The following is a 17,895-nucleotide window of genomic DNA, read 5'->3' as shown; positions in this document are numbered from 1 at the left end:
AATATATATGCTATAATAATTTCTTTGCTAATTTCAAAACAGAAAAAAAGGGTAGTTTAACATAAATGAACAAATTATTATTTTTAAAAATACAGATTTGTGATGGGGACATTATGTGTTTATTTAATGCACAACATATACATTTTATTTTTAAAATTTTAATATTTTCTTTTCTCTCTTTTTTTACTAGTTATTGGATAAAGTATTTAAAACATTTTTATTACTAATAGACTTCAAATATCTGTAAAATAAAGGCTTGATGATTTTAATGCAATTATAAATGTGTAAAATAAATGAATAATAAACGATTTTACTAGTTCAACAAACCCAGAAAATCAGTACAATGCCTTTAATTAAAAATGTTGATTGTTTTTTGTGTACTTTGGTTAGAGTGAGGATATTTAAGAAGAAGAAATTCGAGCAAATGAACAGAAACGTGAAAATGGGAAGAAATATCAAAAATAATTCAGAGTTTCTGAGCTGCTGCTTCACATTTGATCTGATGTAAACAAAAACCAACACAGCTGAGGAAAACTACATTTAAAAATATGAATTTATAAACATGTGAACATAAAAATATATGAACATACGAAGATAAACATGTAAACATATTTAACATGTGAACTTATTCAACATATAAACCAGTAATCATCAATTCAATTCAATTCAATTCAATATACTTTATTGTCCCACTTGGGGAAATTTGTGTTGGACTTAAAGCTGTGCTACCAGTCTTGCACAAAAAACACATAAAAACAATATTGTGCATAAAAACACATAAAAGCAGTATTGCACATAAAACACATTATAAAAACAAACAAAAAACAAACAAACAAACAAACAAAAAACAGTATTGCACATACATTAAAACAGTATTGCACATGTCCCAAGGTCACACGACACAAACATACGCTATAGAAAATTAAAAATAATTGCACAATCTTCGGCCTAAGCAGCATTATTTAGGAGTTTGATGGAGGTGGGAACAAATGAGTTCTTAAAACGGTTGAGTCTGCAGTTGGGGACTCTGTACCGTCTGCCTGAGGGAAGGAGCTTGTATTCTGAGTGAAGGATATGTGACGGTTCAGTCACTATCCTCTGAGCTTGCCTTAGAACCGTTCGCTCATAAATGGACTGCAAGGATTGGTAGTCATTTTTCCCCATCAGCTTCATGGCCGTGTGCACCAAACGAGCCAGTTTGCTTCTCATCTTTACAGTCAGGTTTCCATACCAGGCTGACATCCCATAGCGGATTAAACTCTCCAGTACTGCTTGATAAAATAAAAACATAACATTTTTGTTCACACCATACAGTCTAAGCCTGCGCAAGAAGTACAGTCTCTGCTGTAAACGGGAACACAGGCTTTCCACATGGACAATCCAAGTAAAAGAGCTGTCTAAATGAACTCCAAGATACTTGTATGAGCTGACCTGCTCAACGGGTGAGTCATGTATAACAACAGGACTGTGGTCCCCTACTGATCTCGGGTCTAAGATCATCTCTTTAGTTTTCTGAATGTTAAGGATGAGATGGTGGGCATCACACCACTGCACAAAGTGCTCTATTTCAGAGAAATAGGCTGAAAGGTTTGAATCTCTGTGCAGTAGGCTGAGGATGGCGGTGTCATCAGAAAATTTAAAAACAAGGTTCCCAGGGAGACTGTTTGTGCATTCATTTGTATAAAGTGTGAAAAGCACTGGGGAGCTGACACAACCCTGTGGGGCACCTGTACTGATTGATTTGCATTCTGAAAGGGTGTTATTGACTCTCACCTGCTGACTTCGACCTGTTAAAAACGAAAGATACCATTTAATTAAAAAAGGGTTAACACTCATCTGTCTCATTTTTAGGATGAGGAGATGGGGTTGGAGTGTGTTAAAAGCTGAACTAAAATCAATAAATAAAATTCTTGCAAATGCTTTTGGGCATTCCAAGTGCTTGACAGTCAAGTGGGTGATGCTGTTGATGGCATCATCAGTGCCTCTCCCCTGCCTATAGGCAAACTGGTATGGATCAAGTGCCAAATGAACCTCTGCTTTAAGTATGGACAACATGTACTTCTCAAAGCATTTCATTACGATTGAAGTCAGGGCCACAGGTCTAAAATCATTGTTTTCAGCAGGACATTGTTTCTTAGCTACAGGAACTATTGTAGATTTTTTCCAAAGGGCAGGAACAGTGTGCGTATCCACAGACCGCTGGAAGATGGAGCACCAAACTGGAGTGAGCTCCTCTGCACATGCCTTTAAAAGCAGTGCAGAAATGCCATCAGGACCAGTGGATTTTTTAGTACACACATGTTTAAAGATCAGAGTGTGCAGACCTCTACTAAGGACTTTCTATGACACTGTGGTAGCCTCTGCTTTCCTCTACGCTGTCATCTGCTGGGCCCCGGGCAGCACAGAACGAAGAAGGGACTGAACAAGCTGACCAAGAGGGCCAGCTCTGTCCTGGGCTGCCCACTGGACTCTGTGATGGAGGTGGGCGAGAGGAGGATGTTGGCCAAGCTCTCATCCATCATGGACAACAGCTCCCACCCACTGCCCCGGACTGTAGTGGAGCTGAGCAGCTCCTTTAGCACGAGACTCAGACACCCTCAGTGCAAGAAGGAGCGCTACCTCAGGTCCTTCATCCCCACTGCCATCAGACTGTATAACACTACTGTGTAGTTGTTATTATGTGCAATATCTTATTTTATAACAATGTATATGAGAAAAGTTTTCTATCTTATAACAATGAATATAAGAGTTATCTTGTACTTGCACCTTTCGTGACTTTTTGCACCCCTCTGTTTGTTCCTAAGAGCTCTGTAATGGTAAATTTCTCCTTTGTGAGATCAATAAAGTCTATCTTATCTTACCTGCCAGCAGAAACAGAAGGAAGCAGAAAGTCTTTATGTCTGTTTTGTTCTGATGGTCCAGATGCTGATAAACTGAGTAACAGACTGACTGCAGCTATTTAAGTCTCTTTCTGACTTCCTCTGTTGCAACCCAACAGCTGTTTTCTAATTTTCTGTTCATCTGTTTTCTTCATTTCTGTTGCTGTGTTGCTGATTTTCATCAGACGAGCTGCTTCTGAGGAATAACGGTGAACGTCGGCAGCTTCCATCACGGCTTCATGTTGAAACGCCACAGCTCAGCAAATCTGTAAAACAATCAGATTTATCCATTAAAACGTGACAAGGCTGGTGTCAGCAGTGCTTTCTGACCTTACCTTGGTCATCTGAACCTTGAAAAGCTAAATGCTGCTATTTTCTTTCCCTTGAGTTACTTATACATTTGTTCTTATTATTTTTTGGATGTAAAATAACACAAAGTCTTCCAGTTAGCTGGTGTTCATCGATCTGTTTAAACTGTTTGCTTTAGTCACCGTCTGTTTTATTTATCAATTAATCAATTTGAGCCTTAAAAAAATCATCTTATCGTTGGATCCACATTTTTCACTCTTTCATCAATTACTGATTATTGACAAAAATGACTCCTAGTTGTCTTCTTTGTAGCAGCAAACATTTCACAACGTCAATACCTTAACACTATTTGCACCAGACTTGATTTCATAATCCCATTTTAAGATTATTTTAGTGCTCTGACCTGCAGGTGGCAGCAGATGATTATTTCTTATTTCTGTTAAACGGACTTAATGTTCAATTTCTTCTCTTCCTCTGATAGTTTTCAGTGGAAAGTTAACTGAGTGAATGTAGTCAGATGTTAAAATGCATACCTGTGAATAACTAATAAATGTCCAAAATATGTTCATAAAAACACAGATAACAAAATAAAAAGTCCCAGAAATGTAAAATAAATGTATAAAGTGGGTGTAAAGCAGAAGAAATAATGAAGTTAATAATCAGATCATTTATCAGGAACAAACAGAACTTTAACCGAAAACTACTTTCTGCTGCTGTAGTAGAGTATTTTTACTTTGTTGTACTTTTATTAGATTAAAGGGTCTGAATACTTCTTTCTCTGCTTGTATTTTGTGATGAAAAATTAATAGAACATACTAAATAAAAGAGTTTAAAATTACTTGCCCTTCCCAAAAGTGTAAAATCACAACTGCAGGTCAGTTTAAAAATAAAGAAGTTTTTGTGAATCTTATCAGAACTGACGGTGATAAACTGTTAATTCATTATAAATACTACTGATGATGACTGTGATCAGTTTCCTTTCTGGTGAATTATCAGAAACCAGAAACACATCTAGGGAACCAATGATTGTTTCTTTGACTCCATGTCAAACATTAAACTGTTCAAACTATGTTACATCCCATGAAGTTGGTTCTAGAGAAAATGAACAGAAACCAGATTCAGTGTTTTGACTGTGAGACCTGAATGGATGTAAAACTGATCTGGTGTCAGTTTTTACCACAACTTAAATGTGTTTTTCATCCTAAAATGTGTCTCTCTGCTGTACTGATGAAGCTCTGAGGCTCAGAAATGAAAGAAAAAGTCCATTAAAAAGTGATCAATCTGGACCTACCTCTATGTACCTCAAGGACCTGGAACTCTGTAAATAATCATAGAATGAAGGTAAAACTTTGATCATTAAGAAAGTTACTGCAGATACAGAACCAGAGGGTCCTGAGGAGGTTCTGGTTGATTTTCACGTTGTTGTTTATCATCCAGGTCTGTTAGTAAATTACTTTTTTTTTTTTAACACAAAAACACAGAAAGTTAGAGTTTTATTTTATTATTTTTCTTGCCTGATTTGATCTAATTTCTCTGTTTGCTGTGCTGGCTCTGTTGAGGAGGTTGAACTTGTCCTCAAACATCTCAGTCCAGGTTCTACAGGAGGAAGGTTCCTCACTGAGATCTGCTCTGGTTCTCTGAAGGCTCCAGTCGTCTCTTCAGGAGACAAGAAGCTTCTGTATTTAACAGATACTGTCAGGATTCTGCCTCTGTTACTCCCTTTTTGTTGCTTTTCCTGTTTTTTCCTAGCCTAGCCCTGCTAGACCCATGTTCTGAAGGCACAAGGGTCTAGGGAGGGAGGCGGGCTATAAGGTTGTCTATCAAATCCCTCTGCAGCAATTGGGTAGGTATACAACCAATCAGCGCAACGAATAGGCTCCTAGAGCGCAGGAAATCAGAGGATGCGGTAGTTTGGTGAAGCCTTATTTATACTGTCAATGGGTGAAGCTCAAGTATATTACAGACATGTTAAGAGAAAGATTATTCAGAGTCGGTGCTAATGGAGCTCAACGACTGTTGTCATTTTTGTTGTCGACCCTGGCAGAGAATTAAATTCGTTGCCGTGGGTTGTCTAGCGCTGCTAGGCTAGTTGTTTCTGGTTGTTTCTGTCAGAATCGTCGCGCCTCTGTCGTCACTTAAGTACGCCCGCCTTCTGACTCTACACTTCATGGTGATTCGTCCGGCCAGTTTTAGGAGAATCCAGCCTCGAGCCTTATGGAGGGTAACTAGACCCACCCTGACAGAGAATTAAATTCGTTGCCGTGGGTTGTCTAGCGCGGCTAGGCTAGTTTTTTCCTCCTGTGTTGTCTGGTCTCTCTGTCTCCCTCTGTCTGCTGCTCCCTGCCTACTCTGCACCTGGCCTCTGATTGTTGTCACCTGATGCAATCAAGCTCAGACTCATTTCACCTGGTCCTCCCCTCTGTATTTAAGCCCTGCCGTTTCTCTCAGTTGTTGTTGGCTCATTGTACTGGATTCATTTTGTTTCAGACTCCGCTCTCTCCTTACCTCTGTATTACACTTGCTTACTGGACTACTCTGCTTTTCCCTGTTTATGGATTTACACCTTTTGGACTGTGATTTTGTAGACTTCAGTTTGTTTTTGCCATCAGCCATAGTTCCCTTGTGGGTGAGTATTTGTCCTCAGCCCGGTTGTTTCGCCACTGTTAAGTTGTAGCCACTTCAGTCTCGTTTTCAGTTTGCAGTAGCTTTATTTAATAAACCCTTTTCACTATAATGCCTGGTTGTCTGTCTACTATGTCTGCGCCTGGGTTCTCCACACCCCACAACCTTGACAGATACATTATTTCCTCAGTCAGCTGCTGTTCATTTTTTATTTTCTTTTAGCCTTTATTTATACAGGTAAACTCACTGAGACACTGGGTCTCATTCTCAAGGCAGACCTGTCCTCAAATAACAAAACAACACTGAGTCAATGACAAACGCTAAGGGACATGTACGACACAATATAACATTGAGTTCCAGACAGGTTCATGACAAAACACAACATAGACATCAAAATGGATGTGCAATGAAGTTAAAATGTAAAAACACTAAGAGCAAGTCCTAAAAGATGATACTTCCATAATGATGACATTTGAATTCCTCCAGGGGAGTCAAGTAGGACAGCTTCAGACTGCTGTAGTGAGAAAAAGCTGTTTAGGTGAGCTCTGTGTGGACTGAGGGGACGGTGAAAGTAATGGAGTCCTGGAGCCTGTCCTCAAACCAAAAACGACCACATAGGTCGTCTGTACACGCCCGTATTACGACCCAGTGTTACGTTTTGACTATGCGACCTCTGGTGGTTGAGTAAATATCGACACTCTGGAGTCGCAGGTGAAACGTCATCATCAAGTTTTATCTAACACTATCCCTGTCCCTATCCCTAACCTTAACCATAACCCTAAAAACGTGTTGGGAAAGTGAGAAAAAAGCCGTTTTGCGACGGAAAAGCCGTTTCGCGAATTAAATCCCGTAATGCGTTCGTTTTCCCCGTAGGGGCGCAAACGTTCATACGACCGCATAGGTCGTATTCCGGTGCACGGTGCAAACGACCGATGCGGTCGTATGAATTGGAGGACAGAGTCCTGGGAACGTATAGCTGAATTGTTTTTTTGACATGAAAGAGGATAAATATGTGGGCAGCAAACCAAGGACGGATTTGTAAATGAAATATCAGTGTAGAAGTCTGCTTGTGTACAGTTGTGACCGGTTAACCAGGGAGTACAAAGTGCAGTGGTGTGTGAGAGGTTTACTGTCCGTTCTAAATCAAGGTGCTCCATGGAAAACAGCATCCAACAGTCTGAGAGAGTGGGTCGAGGTATTCATGTAAATAAAATCTCCATAATCAACAACAGGCAAGAAGGTGACAACAACAAACCATTTCCTGGGATTAAAAGAAAAACAGGATTTGTTCCTAAAAAAAGAAACCCAATTCTAATTTCAGTTTCTTTAGAAGATTTTCGATGTGGGTTTTAAAACGGAAGCTATCATCAATTGTGATGCCGAGGTATTTGTAAGAGGCCACCAACTCAACAGGGGTACCTCGTGCGGTTGTAATATCAGGCGTAACAGATGTGATTGAATGATGTCAAATGCTGCCTGAAGATATTCAAACACAAGGGTAACAGCGTTTGTGCAACAGTAAATGATGGTGTCATCAACGTAAAGACGAACATTTATGTTTTGACCCACATTGTTGACATAAATAGTAAAGAGAGTGGGTCCTAAGACAGAACCTTGCAGCACACCTTTTGGAACACCAAGAAAGCTGGAGGAGAGACCACTGAGCTGCACATATTACTTACGATTGGTGAGATAATTTGAGAACCAGCCAACAGCTTGATCTGATAGGCCTATATCTGACAGCCTCCGATATAAAAAATTTGGAAATTTAAAGTAGTTTTCCAAAAAAAGGTTAGACACTTGGACTAAATGAATTAAAATGAGTTACTGAGGTAATAAATGGGGGGTTTTGTAAGAGGTGAGTATAAAACAGACTGACGTCAGGAGAGAATAAATAAAACGTAAAAGCCAGAGAGTGACGGAGGAGCCAAGCCCTGAAATTCCTTGATAAGAAACAAGATTTAGCAATCACTCTGACTCACCGGTCAGTTGGTGTTGTCCAGGTGTTTGAGGAGATGAAGGCGACTCGCTGTGACTTTAGAACCTTTCAGAACTGGAGCTTTAGGGAAAGCGTAAAGTAAAGACAGCATAAGATGCTCTGCAGGATCTTTCCTAGAGATCTGATTGTTCAGGAGCTGTTTTAATACCTGATGTCTTGGAACATCACCTGTTCTGGAATCAGCTCAGGTGTTCAGCTTGTTACCATAGTGATAGAAGAGTCATTGCCCAGAAAACCAGAGGCAGGTGAACAATAAGCAGAGAGCTGAAGAGGAATTAAATACGTTGGATAAACTTGGATCAGAGTTTAAGATGAAAATCCTCCAGAAAGCAAAATATTCAGATGTGTTTAAAGATTAATTCAGGCAGAAAAACAGAACAAAGAACTCAGAAATGAACAAATGTTTGTTGACTCACAGTGTCTTTATTCCACCAAACCCTCTGGACACGCCTTCGTCTTCTCTTTCCGTCTTTGTGCAGCTCTTTGTGATGAAGCTCAGAAAAAAGAATAAACTTGGACTTTGGCTGGAAAAACGACTCGAACCTGCAACAATGAAGATCCACTTTCACACTGGAATTTTCCTGCTGCAGCACAATAAAGAACCAAGTGGGACACAGTTGCTGCCAAACGGAAGTCTGATCCGCCAGAAACATGAAGAATATTCAGCTTGTAAAGTTGCCAGTCAGACTGAAACCAGGTCAAGTGCTACAGCTTTAAAAATGATGCAATAATAAGAGTCAATATTTTATCATACGCAGTGTTTTAATCAGAAAAAGGGGTTGAAATTGTTCAAACTATGTCTATTTAAAAGAGACTAAATTTACAGTTAATACTGACTGGATGCTACACTCTTCTAGAAGTGGGTCAGAAATGACCTGTATAAGAATCAATGTGTTTTTATGCCATTTTTGTTATTTTGGTGAAAAATAATCATTAGTATTATTGTTTGTATGGTATTTTTTGTCCACGTTAGAACGATTTCATGTTTTAAACATGTTTATTTTTCACTTTATAACAGATTTTGAACATTTTAATGACTTAAAAAGAAGACTATTAAACAGAACAGCAATAGAAGAATGCTAAAACTAATTTTGTAGACATTTTTCACTCTTTTCCTCCAGCTGTTGCTGCTCTCTATCCCTACAAGCTTGTGCATCACTTCTTGTATGATCGTCATCAGTGATAAAGAGCTTGAGGTAGTACTAGAACTATCACAATTTCTTTTAAAGTATAAAAGGTAACCCAAAAAATTTAATTGAATGATATCAAAAACGCATTTTTGAAGGGAATCTATAAAAACTTGTCTTTATAGAGATATTGCAAGAAAACAACCTCACTGGGTCATTTGAGGGTTAATAATAGTAGCAGTTAAACTATAATTCTATTCACCACAGTGTTTTTATATGAGCTCAGGTCAGTCTGAACATGTACAAGTAATGCAACTTTAATTATTAAATAAAAAACACTATCAGTTGTGACACAAACATGCGAGACCGTAAAACAGGAATTAAAGCAGAATATCTTTTACATTTATTAAACACAAAAACATGTTATGCTTTGACAGTTTCATAAATAATTACAGATATTACCGTTCTCATTGCATACATGGAGAACATTTATCTGTTTTATATGGAAGGAATAGTATTTAATTAAATGAAATATGATCATCAACATCAGTGGCAGTGATAGCAACATGATTTAAAAATGCAATAAAATAATAAATAATTATAGTTAACAGAAAGTGTTATATGTGATGTCAAATTAGTGATAATAATAATAATAATAATAATAATAATAATTACAAAAAAATACCAAAAATAAATGGGATTTTTTTAATTTAGATATTTGAAAATCTGTATGAGTTAGTTATAATTACAGGATTTAAAAAAAAAATACTAGTGACAATAAAATAAAAAATAAATGAAAATAGCATAAAAGGGACCACAGCAAAATATGTATTATGAATCCAGATGTATTTTATAAGATTTACTAAAAATATAGCAATCACAATAATTATGTTTTTAAATGTGTTTTCTGTTATAATAGTGATTAAATGTAATAAGCTGATAATAAACTGTATTCAGTATTTTTTTGTAAACCCAAAGCTCCTCACTTCTTTACAGACAATAAATAAAAGTTCATGATATAAACAGTGACGATGTCAAATGTTCAACAAAAATCTGAATCAGAATTTAAAGTTAAAACAGTGGATAAAATAGAAAAAGCCTCGTGTCTGACGAGCTGCTCCTCTCTGGTTATTTGTTGACGGTGTACGATCCTGTTCGGTTCGTCGACATTTTGTCCATTTGTTCCTGAAAAAGATTAATTATGGGAGTGAATATTTACATGAAAGACACAATTTAAATAAATTTACATTTTGAAAAATCTGCATTTATGTCTTTCTCCTCCTCAGTGGTAGAAACAGTTCAAATGAAGATTTTCCCTCTTGAAGGGAGATTTTCCCTTTGTACTTTTACTGCATTTTTTTAAGTTCAGTCAGATTCAATTTTTATGTGAAAATGGAGGAAATCAGATGGAAACAACATATAAAGATGTGAAAACATTTAGGTTGAATCAGCGTAGGTGCCAATCAGTGACTCACTCAAGAAATGTTTCTTCCAGTTAGCACTTATTTTATGGCAAATAATTATTTTTTGCGTAGTTTCTATGAAAACCAATAGTGGCATCATGTAAATTAAATTCCTGAAACTGAATGAATGTTTGGTTTTTATTTTTACATCACTGTTTGGGTCTTTCAGGACCTTTATGTAACTTTTCAAATTCAGGCTTGACAGTAATGATTTACAGCAACATAAATAGTCCGAGCTAATGTGCTAATAACAAAAGTTAAAGATAATCAGAGCTATTTTTACTGCTAAAGTCAACACTCATTCATCACTCTCAGCTCTTGTTTTCTGTTGAGGCAGTGATATTAATCATATTACAGGAAGGAGTTCATGCTGTTTAAACTCTGACTCATGACAGAACAAACATCTGATTAACTGTTACAGCTCCAACACTCCCTCTTGACAGATCACTCACACTGAAAACGACAAACTGAGCATGTACAGTCAGCCAGCGCTGCTAGTTTTATCAGTGAATTTTGGATTTTTAATGACAGTTCGCCCATAACTGTGATTGGTTTAAAGAATTCTAATACTTCTCACATTCTGAATCTCATTTATACATTAGATCATTTCTTGAACAGGTTGAATAATTTTTCTTGTTTCAAATAGCAATTTTCAATAAAATATATTAAATGTTGGGCTGCACAGTGTCGTAGTGGTTAGCACTTTCACCTTGCAGCAAGAAGATCCCTGTTTAAAAGCTGAGGTAACACCAACCACCACCAGAACTGAAGAAGCCTCTGGGATGAGAGGTGAAACGTCTTCAAGGAACTTTCTTAAAGTCCAGTGGATTGATTTAAACAACTTTGGATAACCATGACCTGGATAAATGAGAACCTACACAGACAACAAGATCCCCGGTTCAAATCCCGGTCTGGGCCTGGGATCTTTCTGCATGGAGTTCACATGTTCTCCCTGTGCATGCGTGGGTTTTCTCCGGGTAATCCGGCTTCCTCCCACAGTCCAAAAAAATATGCTGAGGTTAATGGATAACTCTAAAATTGCCCATAGGTGTGAATGTGAGTGTGATTGTTTGTCTGTGTATGTAGCCCTGCGACAGACTGGCGACCTGTCCAGGGTGTCCCCTGCCTTCGCCTCTAAGTCAGCTGGGATAGGCTCCAGCGACCCTAATGAGGATTAGGTGGTGTATCAATGATGGATATTAAATGTTCTCTTTGGCTCTGCTGCAGCTGCTGTCTGTCTGATGTCACTCTGTGCTCTCAGCAAAGCCCCGCCCACAGAACGATCTGACTGGTGACATGTCACAGTAACAGCCAATTACTGAAAGCTGTTGTTTACACGGAAAGACAGATGAGCACATTATCAGAAGTTCTAATAAACACCTGAATAATTCACCTGTTGGTGTCAGGAACTGATTCTTCTGATGGTGCTAGGCTAATGCTAACAGTGAGGAGTTAGCTGTGCCGCTTAGCCTGGTGCTAAAGCTATCTGGAGCACCGTAATATGTTTCTAAAGTCAGATTAACTTTGACTGACAGAAAAACACCGTGCAGAAATTGAACTAGAAGCACAAACATTGCCACTAATAAACACATTAGCAGTTGCCACAGTGGCTAAGGCTATGCTAACGGCTAGCAGCTCAGTTAGCAGGCAGCCATAGAAAAACTGAAACTGAATTTGGAAAGCGATAGCTAATAAAGCTGTAAGATCCAAACCTTAGTGAGAAATAAAAACAGAATAACACCAGACAGAACTGATATTGATCTCAATCGATGGATCAGTCAGTAAACAGAGAACGTTCTGACATCATGTGACACTCTGATGTCATCACTCTCATTTCTGTTGCACATAATCAATCACACTAATCCTCACGAATGAAGAAGTCTACTTATGAATGACTGGTTCTTGCTGTCACAAGGTGTTAGTACGCAATTTTTAATGAATATTGGTTCTTAATATTGGTAATAGACTTTAATTGATCAACAATAATTGGTTTCTGCCGTGAAAAACAAAACCCATGTTAACATTAGTGTGATGCTGGACTTACGTATGGCCTGCCGTTGGCCTCAAAGCGGCTGTGGGTGGTGTAGAGAGGGAGGTCGTCTCTGTGGGTATTGTGGTCGTAGGTGCTGAAGCCGTTGTAGCGCCCCCTACAGCAGTACCAGATCAACTGCACACACACAGTCACTGTTAAACAGGGTCCTCCAGCATGTTTTCAGTGATACACAGATAATTATTAAAAGACTGCTTTGGTTTCCTGCTGAAGGTTTTTCAATAACAGTTTCAGATGAACTTCATAAATTGCATCACTGATTTGTGTCCTGTTTTGGCAACAAACTGTTGAATTTGCTGCAGCTCTGTTCAGTTTCCTGTTTTACAAATGATTGTCCCTCATAAACTGCAGAACAAAATGGCTTCAGTGTTTCTTCATGTTAGTTCCTCTCTGGGCTGCTGGCTTCCTTTTTATCTTTCTGCTGCTTCTTCCTCCGTGACTGAACATAAATCTAACATCTGGAGTTTAACTGTTGAGGAAGATATTAAAAGAAACTTAATGAATGGAAAAGAAGTGTGAGATAAAACATGGAAGCAGGCTCACAGTTCAGTCTGGATTTTACCAGCAGTTCTTGCTCAACTTTGATTAATTATAAACTGTACACTGTAAAAAAAAAAAAAAAATTAAAAAAAAGACAGTTTTTGGATGTAAAGTCTTTGAACCACTTCCTGATTTTGATCACTTGATGGCTGTTAGTGTCACAGCAGATAAAAACCAATACGCAATGATCTGATAACGAATTCTTGTGCTCATTTTAAATCATTGTATAAAACAAATAAAGGGATCATTATTTATTTATTTATTTATTTTTAGCCCTATACGTGTTTTTTTACTTCCCGTAAAGACTTAATGAGTTTCACTGGTAATGGAAAGAACTTCTGTTAATGGCTGAGTTGTATTTAAGTCACATGACTGATCAGCAGTTTCTGACAGCATCAAATATGGCCCACATCAGCTGACCTCAAACATTATATTTTCTGATCTAAAGCTGACATTATACTAGCTGATGTGGGGCTAGCATTATATTAGCTGAAGTAAATTAACGTTACATTAGATGATGTAAAGCTAACATTGTATTAGCTGATGTGGGGCTAACATTATACTTGCTGAAGTAAGCTAATGTTACATTAGATGATGTAAAACAAATGCTACATTAGCTGATGTAAGACTAACAATATATTAGCTGCTGTGAAATTAACGTTATATTAGATGATGTAAGAAAAATGCTCTATTTTCCTATGTAAAGCTAACATTACATTAGCTGATGTGGGGCTAACATTATACGAGCTGAAGAAAGCTAACATTACATTAACTGATGTAGGGCTAGCATTATACTAGCGGAATTGGTGCTAACATTTTACAAGCTGAAGTAAGCTATACATTAGATTATGTTAAGCTAACATTATATTAATTGATGTAATGCTAACTTTACATTTGCTGATATGAGGCTAATGCTACATTAGGTGATGTATAGCTAACATTATAATAGCTTATGTAAAGTTCTAACCTAGCCAACATTTGAGTCACATGACTGATAAGGTGTTTCTGTTAGCATCAAACATGGCCGACATCAGCTGACATGAAGGAAATCACTACAACTTTCCAGATTAAAAACAATTCCTGAGAACTTTTTCATTTCTTGTTCTTTGAGTTGTTTTAAGCGGTTGGCTAAAGTCAACGCTGCATCGACTTCAGCAATTTCAACAGTAAAATAGGAATCACAACATGAATTTGTGAGACTCACCAGACCGATGAGGATCAGCAGGACCAGCAGCACCACCACAGCAGCCAGAACCAGCAGAGCGATGCCCCACCCAGGAACACCCCCACGGTTGCTGGGCAACACAGCAGCAGCACTGCTTGTTGCCGTGGCAGAGGACGATTTTGTCATGCTGGTGTTGATGGTGGTGTTGTTGCCGGGGATCCCAGAGTGTGTTGGAGACGGTGTTGTTGCTCCGGTGATACTGGTGTTACTGGTAGCAGCTGAAGAGGTACTGGTGTTACTGAGAGTAACTGTGATGGTACTGGAAGCAACTGAATGGGTACTGGCCTTACTGGGAGTAGCTGCAATGGTACTGGTGTTACTGGGAGTAGCTGTAATGGTACTGGCGTTACTGGGAGTAGCTTTGATGGTACTGGTGTTACTGGTAGCAACTGTGATGTTACTGGAAGAAGCTGAAGGGTTACCAGTGTTGCTGGGAGTGCCTGTGATGATACTGGCGCTACTGGGAGTAGCTCCAATGGAACTGGCGTTACTGGGAGTAGCTGTGATGGCACTGGCGTTACTGGGAGTAGCTGTGATGGCACTGGCGTTACTGGGAGTAGCTCCGATGGTATTGGCGTTACTGGGAGTAGCTCCGATGGTACTGGCGTTACTGGGAGTAGCTGTGATGGCACTGGCGTTACTGGGAGTAGCTCCGATGGTACTGGCGTTACTGGGAGTAGCTCCGATGGTATTGGCGTTACTGGGAGTAGCTCCGATGGTACTGGCGTTACTGGGAGTAGCTCCGATGGTATTGGCGTTACTGGGAGTAGCTCCGATGGTACTGGCGTTACTGGGAGTAGCTGTGATGGCACTGGCGTTACTGGGAGTAGCTCCGATGGCACTGGCGTTACTGGGAGTAGCTGTGATGGCACTGGCGTTACTGGGAGTAGCTCCGATGGTACTGGCGTTACTGGGAGTAGCTTCGATGGTACTGGCGTTACTGGGAGTAGTTGTGATAGTACTGGTGTTACTGGTCGCAACTGTGATGGTACTGGAAGTAGCTGAAGGGGTACTGGTGTTACTGGGAGCGGCTGTAGTGCTACTGGTGTTACTGGGAGGTTGAGAGGAAGCTGACTGGTCTGAGGTGGAGCTGCTGGTTTCACTCCTGGTGGTTGTGATGGTCGTCATGGATACAGGTTGTGCTGAAACATCAGGCCTACTGGTCGTCGTAGGTGAGGTAGTTATGGAAACAACAGTCGTTTGTGAGGAAACTAATGGAAGAAGAAGAAAAAAATATTTTCCTCAAAAAAAAAATCTTTTTCTCTCAAAGAAAACTTTGAGAAACTTTGCTTTTTACTAAATTAGATAAATATTTAGAAATATAAAGCTATGAATTGTTGATTAAATAGCTTAACTTTTTTGTAAATAACTTTTTCTGTTGCTTGTATTTCCATAAGGACTCAAAGATTGTACAAAATGACCTAGAGCTGTATAAAGCAGCTCCAAACCCATCCAGAATGACGGATGGAACTCCAGTTTGCAGACCTTTTACATACACAAAGCATTTATACAACACAACAACAGAAAAGGACTATTTATTGTGTTAATTGTATGTCTATAGATCGCACCAACTATAAAGTCTTCACATTTGACAAAAACTATTTCCTCTAATAAGTCCAAAGTGACCAAAAACAATATCCACAATAACTTTACGTGTCCAAAAATCACTGAAAATGGGTCCAAAAATGGACACATTTAAAAATGACTCAAACTTTAACTGACATAGAAACAGTAAATGGAAGAAAATAACTACAATAATAGAAAATAGACTGTTTTATATGTTTAATGTGCTATCTTCATTCTGATGAAGATGTATCAAAAAGATTTTTGAAAAAAAATCCAGGATAATCCAAAAAATATCTTAAAAAATTAAATGTCTTCAAAATGACAAAAAAAGGAAAAATGACCAAGAACAATATCAATAGAAAAACAATTACAAAGCAAATAAATCAGATAAATGTGGTTGACTCAGCAGCAGTTTGTCCACAAACATGATCTGAGGCTGTAGGTGTTGGACTGTGATCCTGCTGAACAAAACTCACCTGTTGACCAGAGCTCAGGTTCTCTGTTAGTGGATAAACATCTAATGTTTGTTTCAGGGTGTCAAGGAAAAAGCACATTTATATTTACAGCAAAAAACTGAAAATAAACCTTCATTAACCTTTCAGTGCTGAAATATATTAAAGTGTCTGATCCAGCTGAAGCAGCAGATTAATCCTGAACCAAATGGACCTGAAAGCAGAATTATCTGACTTACATTCAGGATCTAATCTCTGAGTCTGTGAGGTCAACACAGAAAACTGAGTCAATAAAACGTCCTTAGAGTGTTCCACCCTGAGACATCTTCAGTTTCCTTTGTTGAAAGCTCAAAGAAAAGACGGAACATTCGAGCAGCTCAAAGCTTCAGATTTTAGTTTGTTAGAATCTGATCTTGTTCTGCTGCAGGTGATCAGATAAAGTCAACGAGTTTCTGAAACAAGATTCACAGGAAAAAGAATCTCTGTGACTAAATGAGACCTAAAGACTCACTTTCACTCTTTTCTGTTTGTTGAGGTAATAATGAAAACAATCAGCATTCTCTCCAGTCATGTGTAAACTGAAGGATGATTCTGTCAGTGTCTCAGGCGTTCATCTTTCTGCTGCAGTGGAACAAACCTAAAGAAAGTGAGCAGGTGAAGCTGGTTGTTACCTGAGGCGACGCTCAGAGCCACACACAGAACCAGGAGCTTCTCCATCTTCAGCAGGAAATCGTCTGACAAAGATCTCAGTGTGAGCAGCAGCTGGAGTCTGTTTCCATCCAGAGAAAGACTCCTTTATACACCTGCACACAGGTGGGAGGGGGCGGAGCTGGCTCACTCCCAGCATGCACTGGGATCTGCAGCTACAGCACAGTGCCACCCTGTGCTCGCAGCACGACAGGCCGACACATTTTACCAGCAGCAGAATTCAAAAAACGAGATCCCAAAGAACAAATAATCAAAAATGATGCAGAATGTGTTGAAAGTTTCACCTTTGTTAATATTTCATGACAGGAACAATCTATGGAAATCATCAGAGGCTTCGATAACGTCTGGAAAACATCTTTTGAATGTTGTTTTGAGAACGTTCCTCCTGTGTGATCATTGAACATACTGTGTTCCAGACAACGTTATCTGAATGTTGATGTCAGAACATCTTTATTATTAACTTTATAAGAACACTATTGAAGTGAAATTATTCTCAAAATGTTCTTTCAACATTTGACTGAAATTTTCTCTTCAAAGGAAAAGACTGGACATTCGGATAACATTTTGGGAACATTTCCAGCTGAATGAAATAAAGGATCTAAATCTGTGATTTTGATTAGTCTGAATCTTGAATCTTTCAGAAGTTTTTAGATGTTATTTATATTTAGATACTCAGATATTAAAAGCAGAATAATAATCACAACCACAGTCTTAGTTTGTTCAGTTTTGTTGATTTTATCCATTAATATATTTTAAACTCATACTGGTTTATAGTTTGTCCTGCATTTTACAAATATAAAGTTGTTCACGCGGAGTTTAAACCTTCTGAGAATCGCTCTGCTTTAAACTCTGTTTATGTTCAGAGCTATTAGTTAGAACAACAGATGTAATGATCAGGTAGATATTGATCAGTCTGTGTTCTGTTAAAAACTTCAGGGAGTCAGTTTGTATCAGG

At 38.6% G+C, this 17,895-nt stretch overlaps 1 protein-coding gene across 1 annotated transcript; it reads right to left on the bottom strand.

Moving 5' to 3' along the window:
* Positions 1 to 9,724: 9,724 nt before the first annotated feature.
* On the bottom strand, positions 9,725 to 16,986 carry LOC127536508 (mucin-5AC-like). Its single transcript, XM_051957099.1, has 4 exons — positions 16,904 to 16,986; positions 14,194 to 15,425; positions 12,444 to 12,566; positions 9,725 to 10,121 (listed from the first exon to the last, which is right to left on the bottom strand). Exons 1-4 carry the CDS (start codon positions 16,947 to 16,949, stop codon positions 10,065 to 10,067), a joined length of 1,458 nt encoding a protein of 485 aa, XP_051813059.1. The 5' UTR covers positions 16,950 to 16,986; the 3' UTR covers positions 9,725 to 10,064.
* Between the last annotated feature and the right edge of the window lie 909 nt (positions 16,987 to 17,895).

Source organism: Acanthochromis polyacanthus, chromosome 12 (assembly GCF_021347895.1).
Source record: "Acanthochromis polyacanthus isolate Apoly-LR-REF ecotype Palm Island chromosome 12, KAUST_Apoly_ChrSc, whole genome shotgun sequence".
NCBI lineage: Eukaryota > Metazoa > Chordata > Actinopteri > Pomacentridae > Acanthochromis > Acanthochromis polyacanthus.
This window is presented reverse-complemented; position numbering and strand designations above follow the sequence as displayed.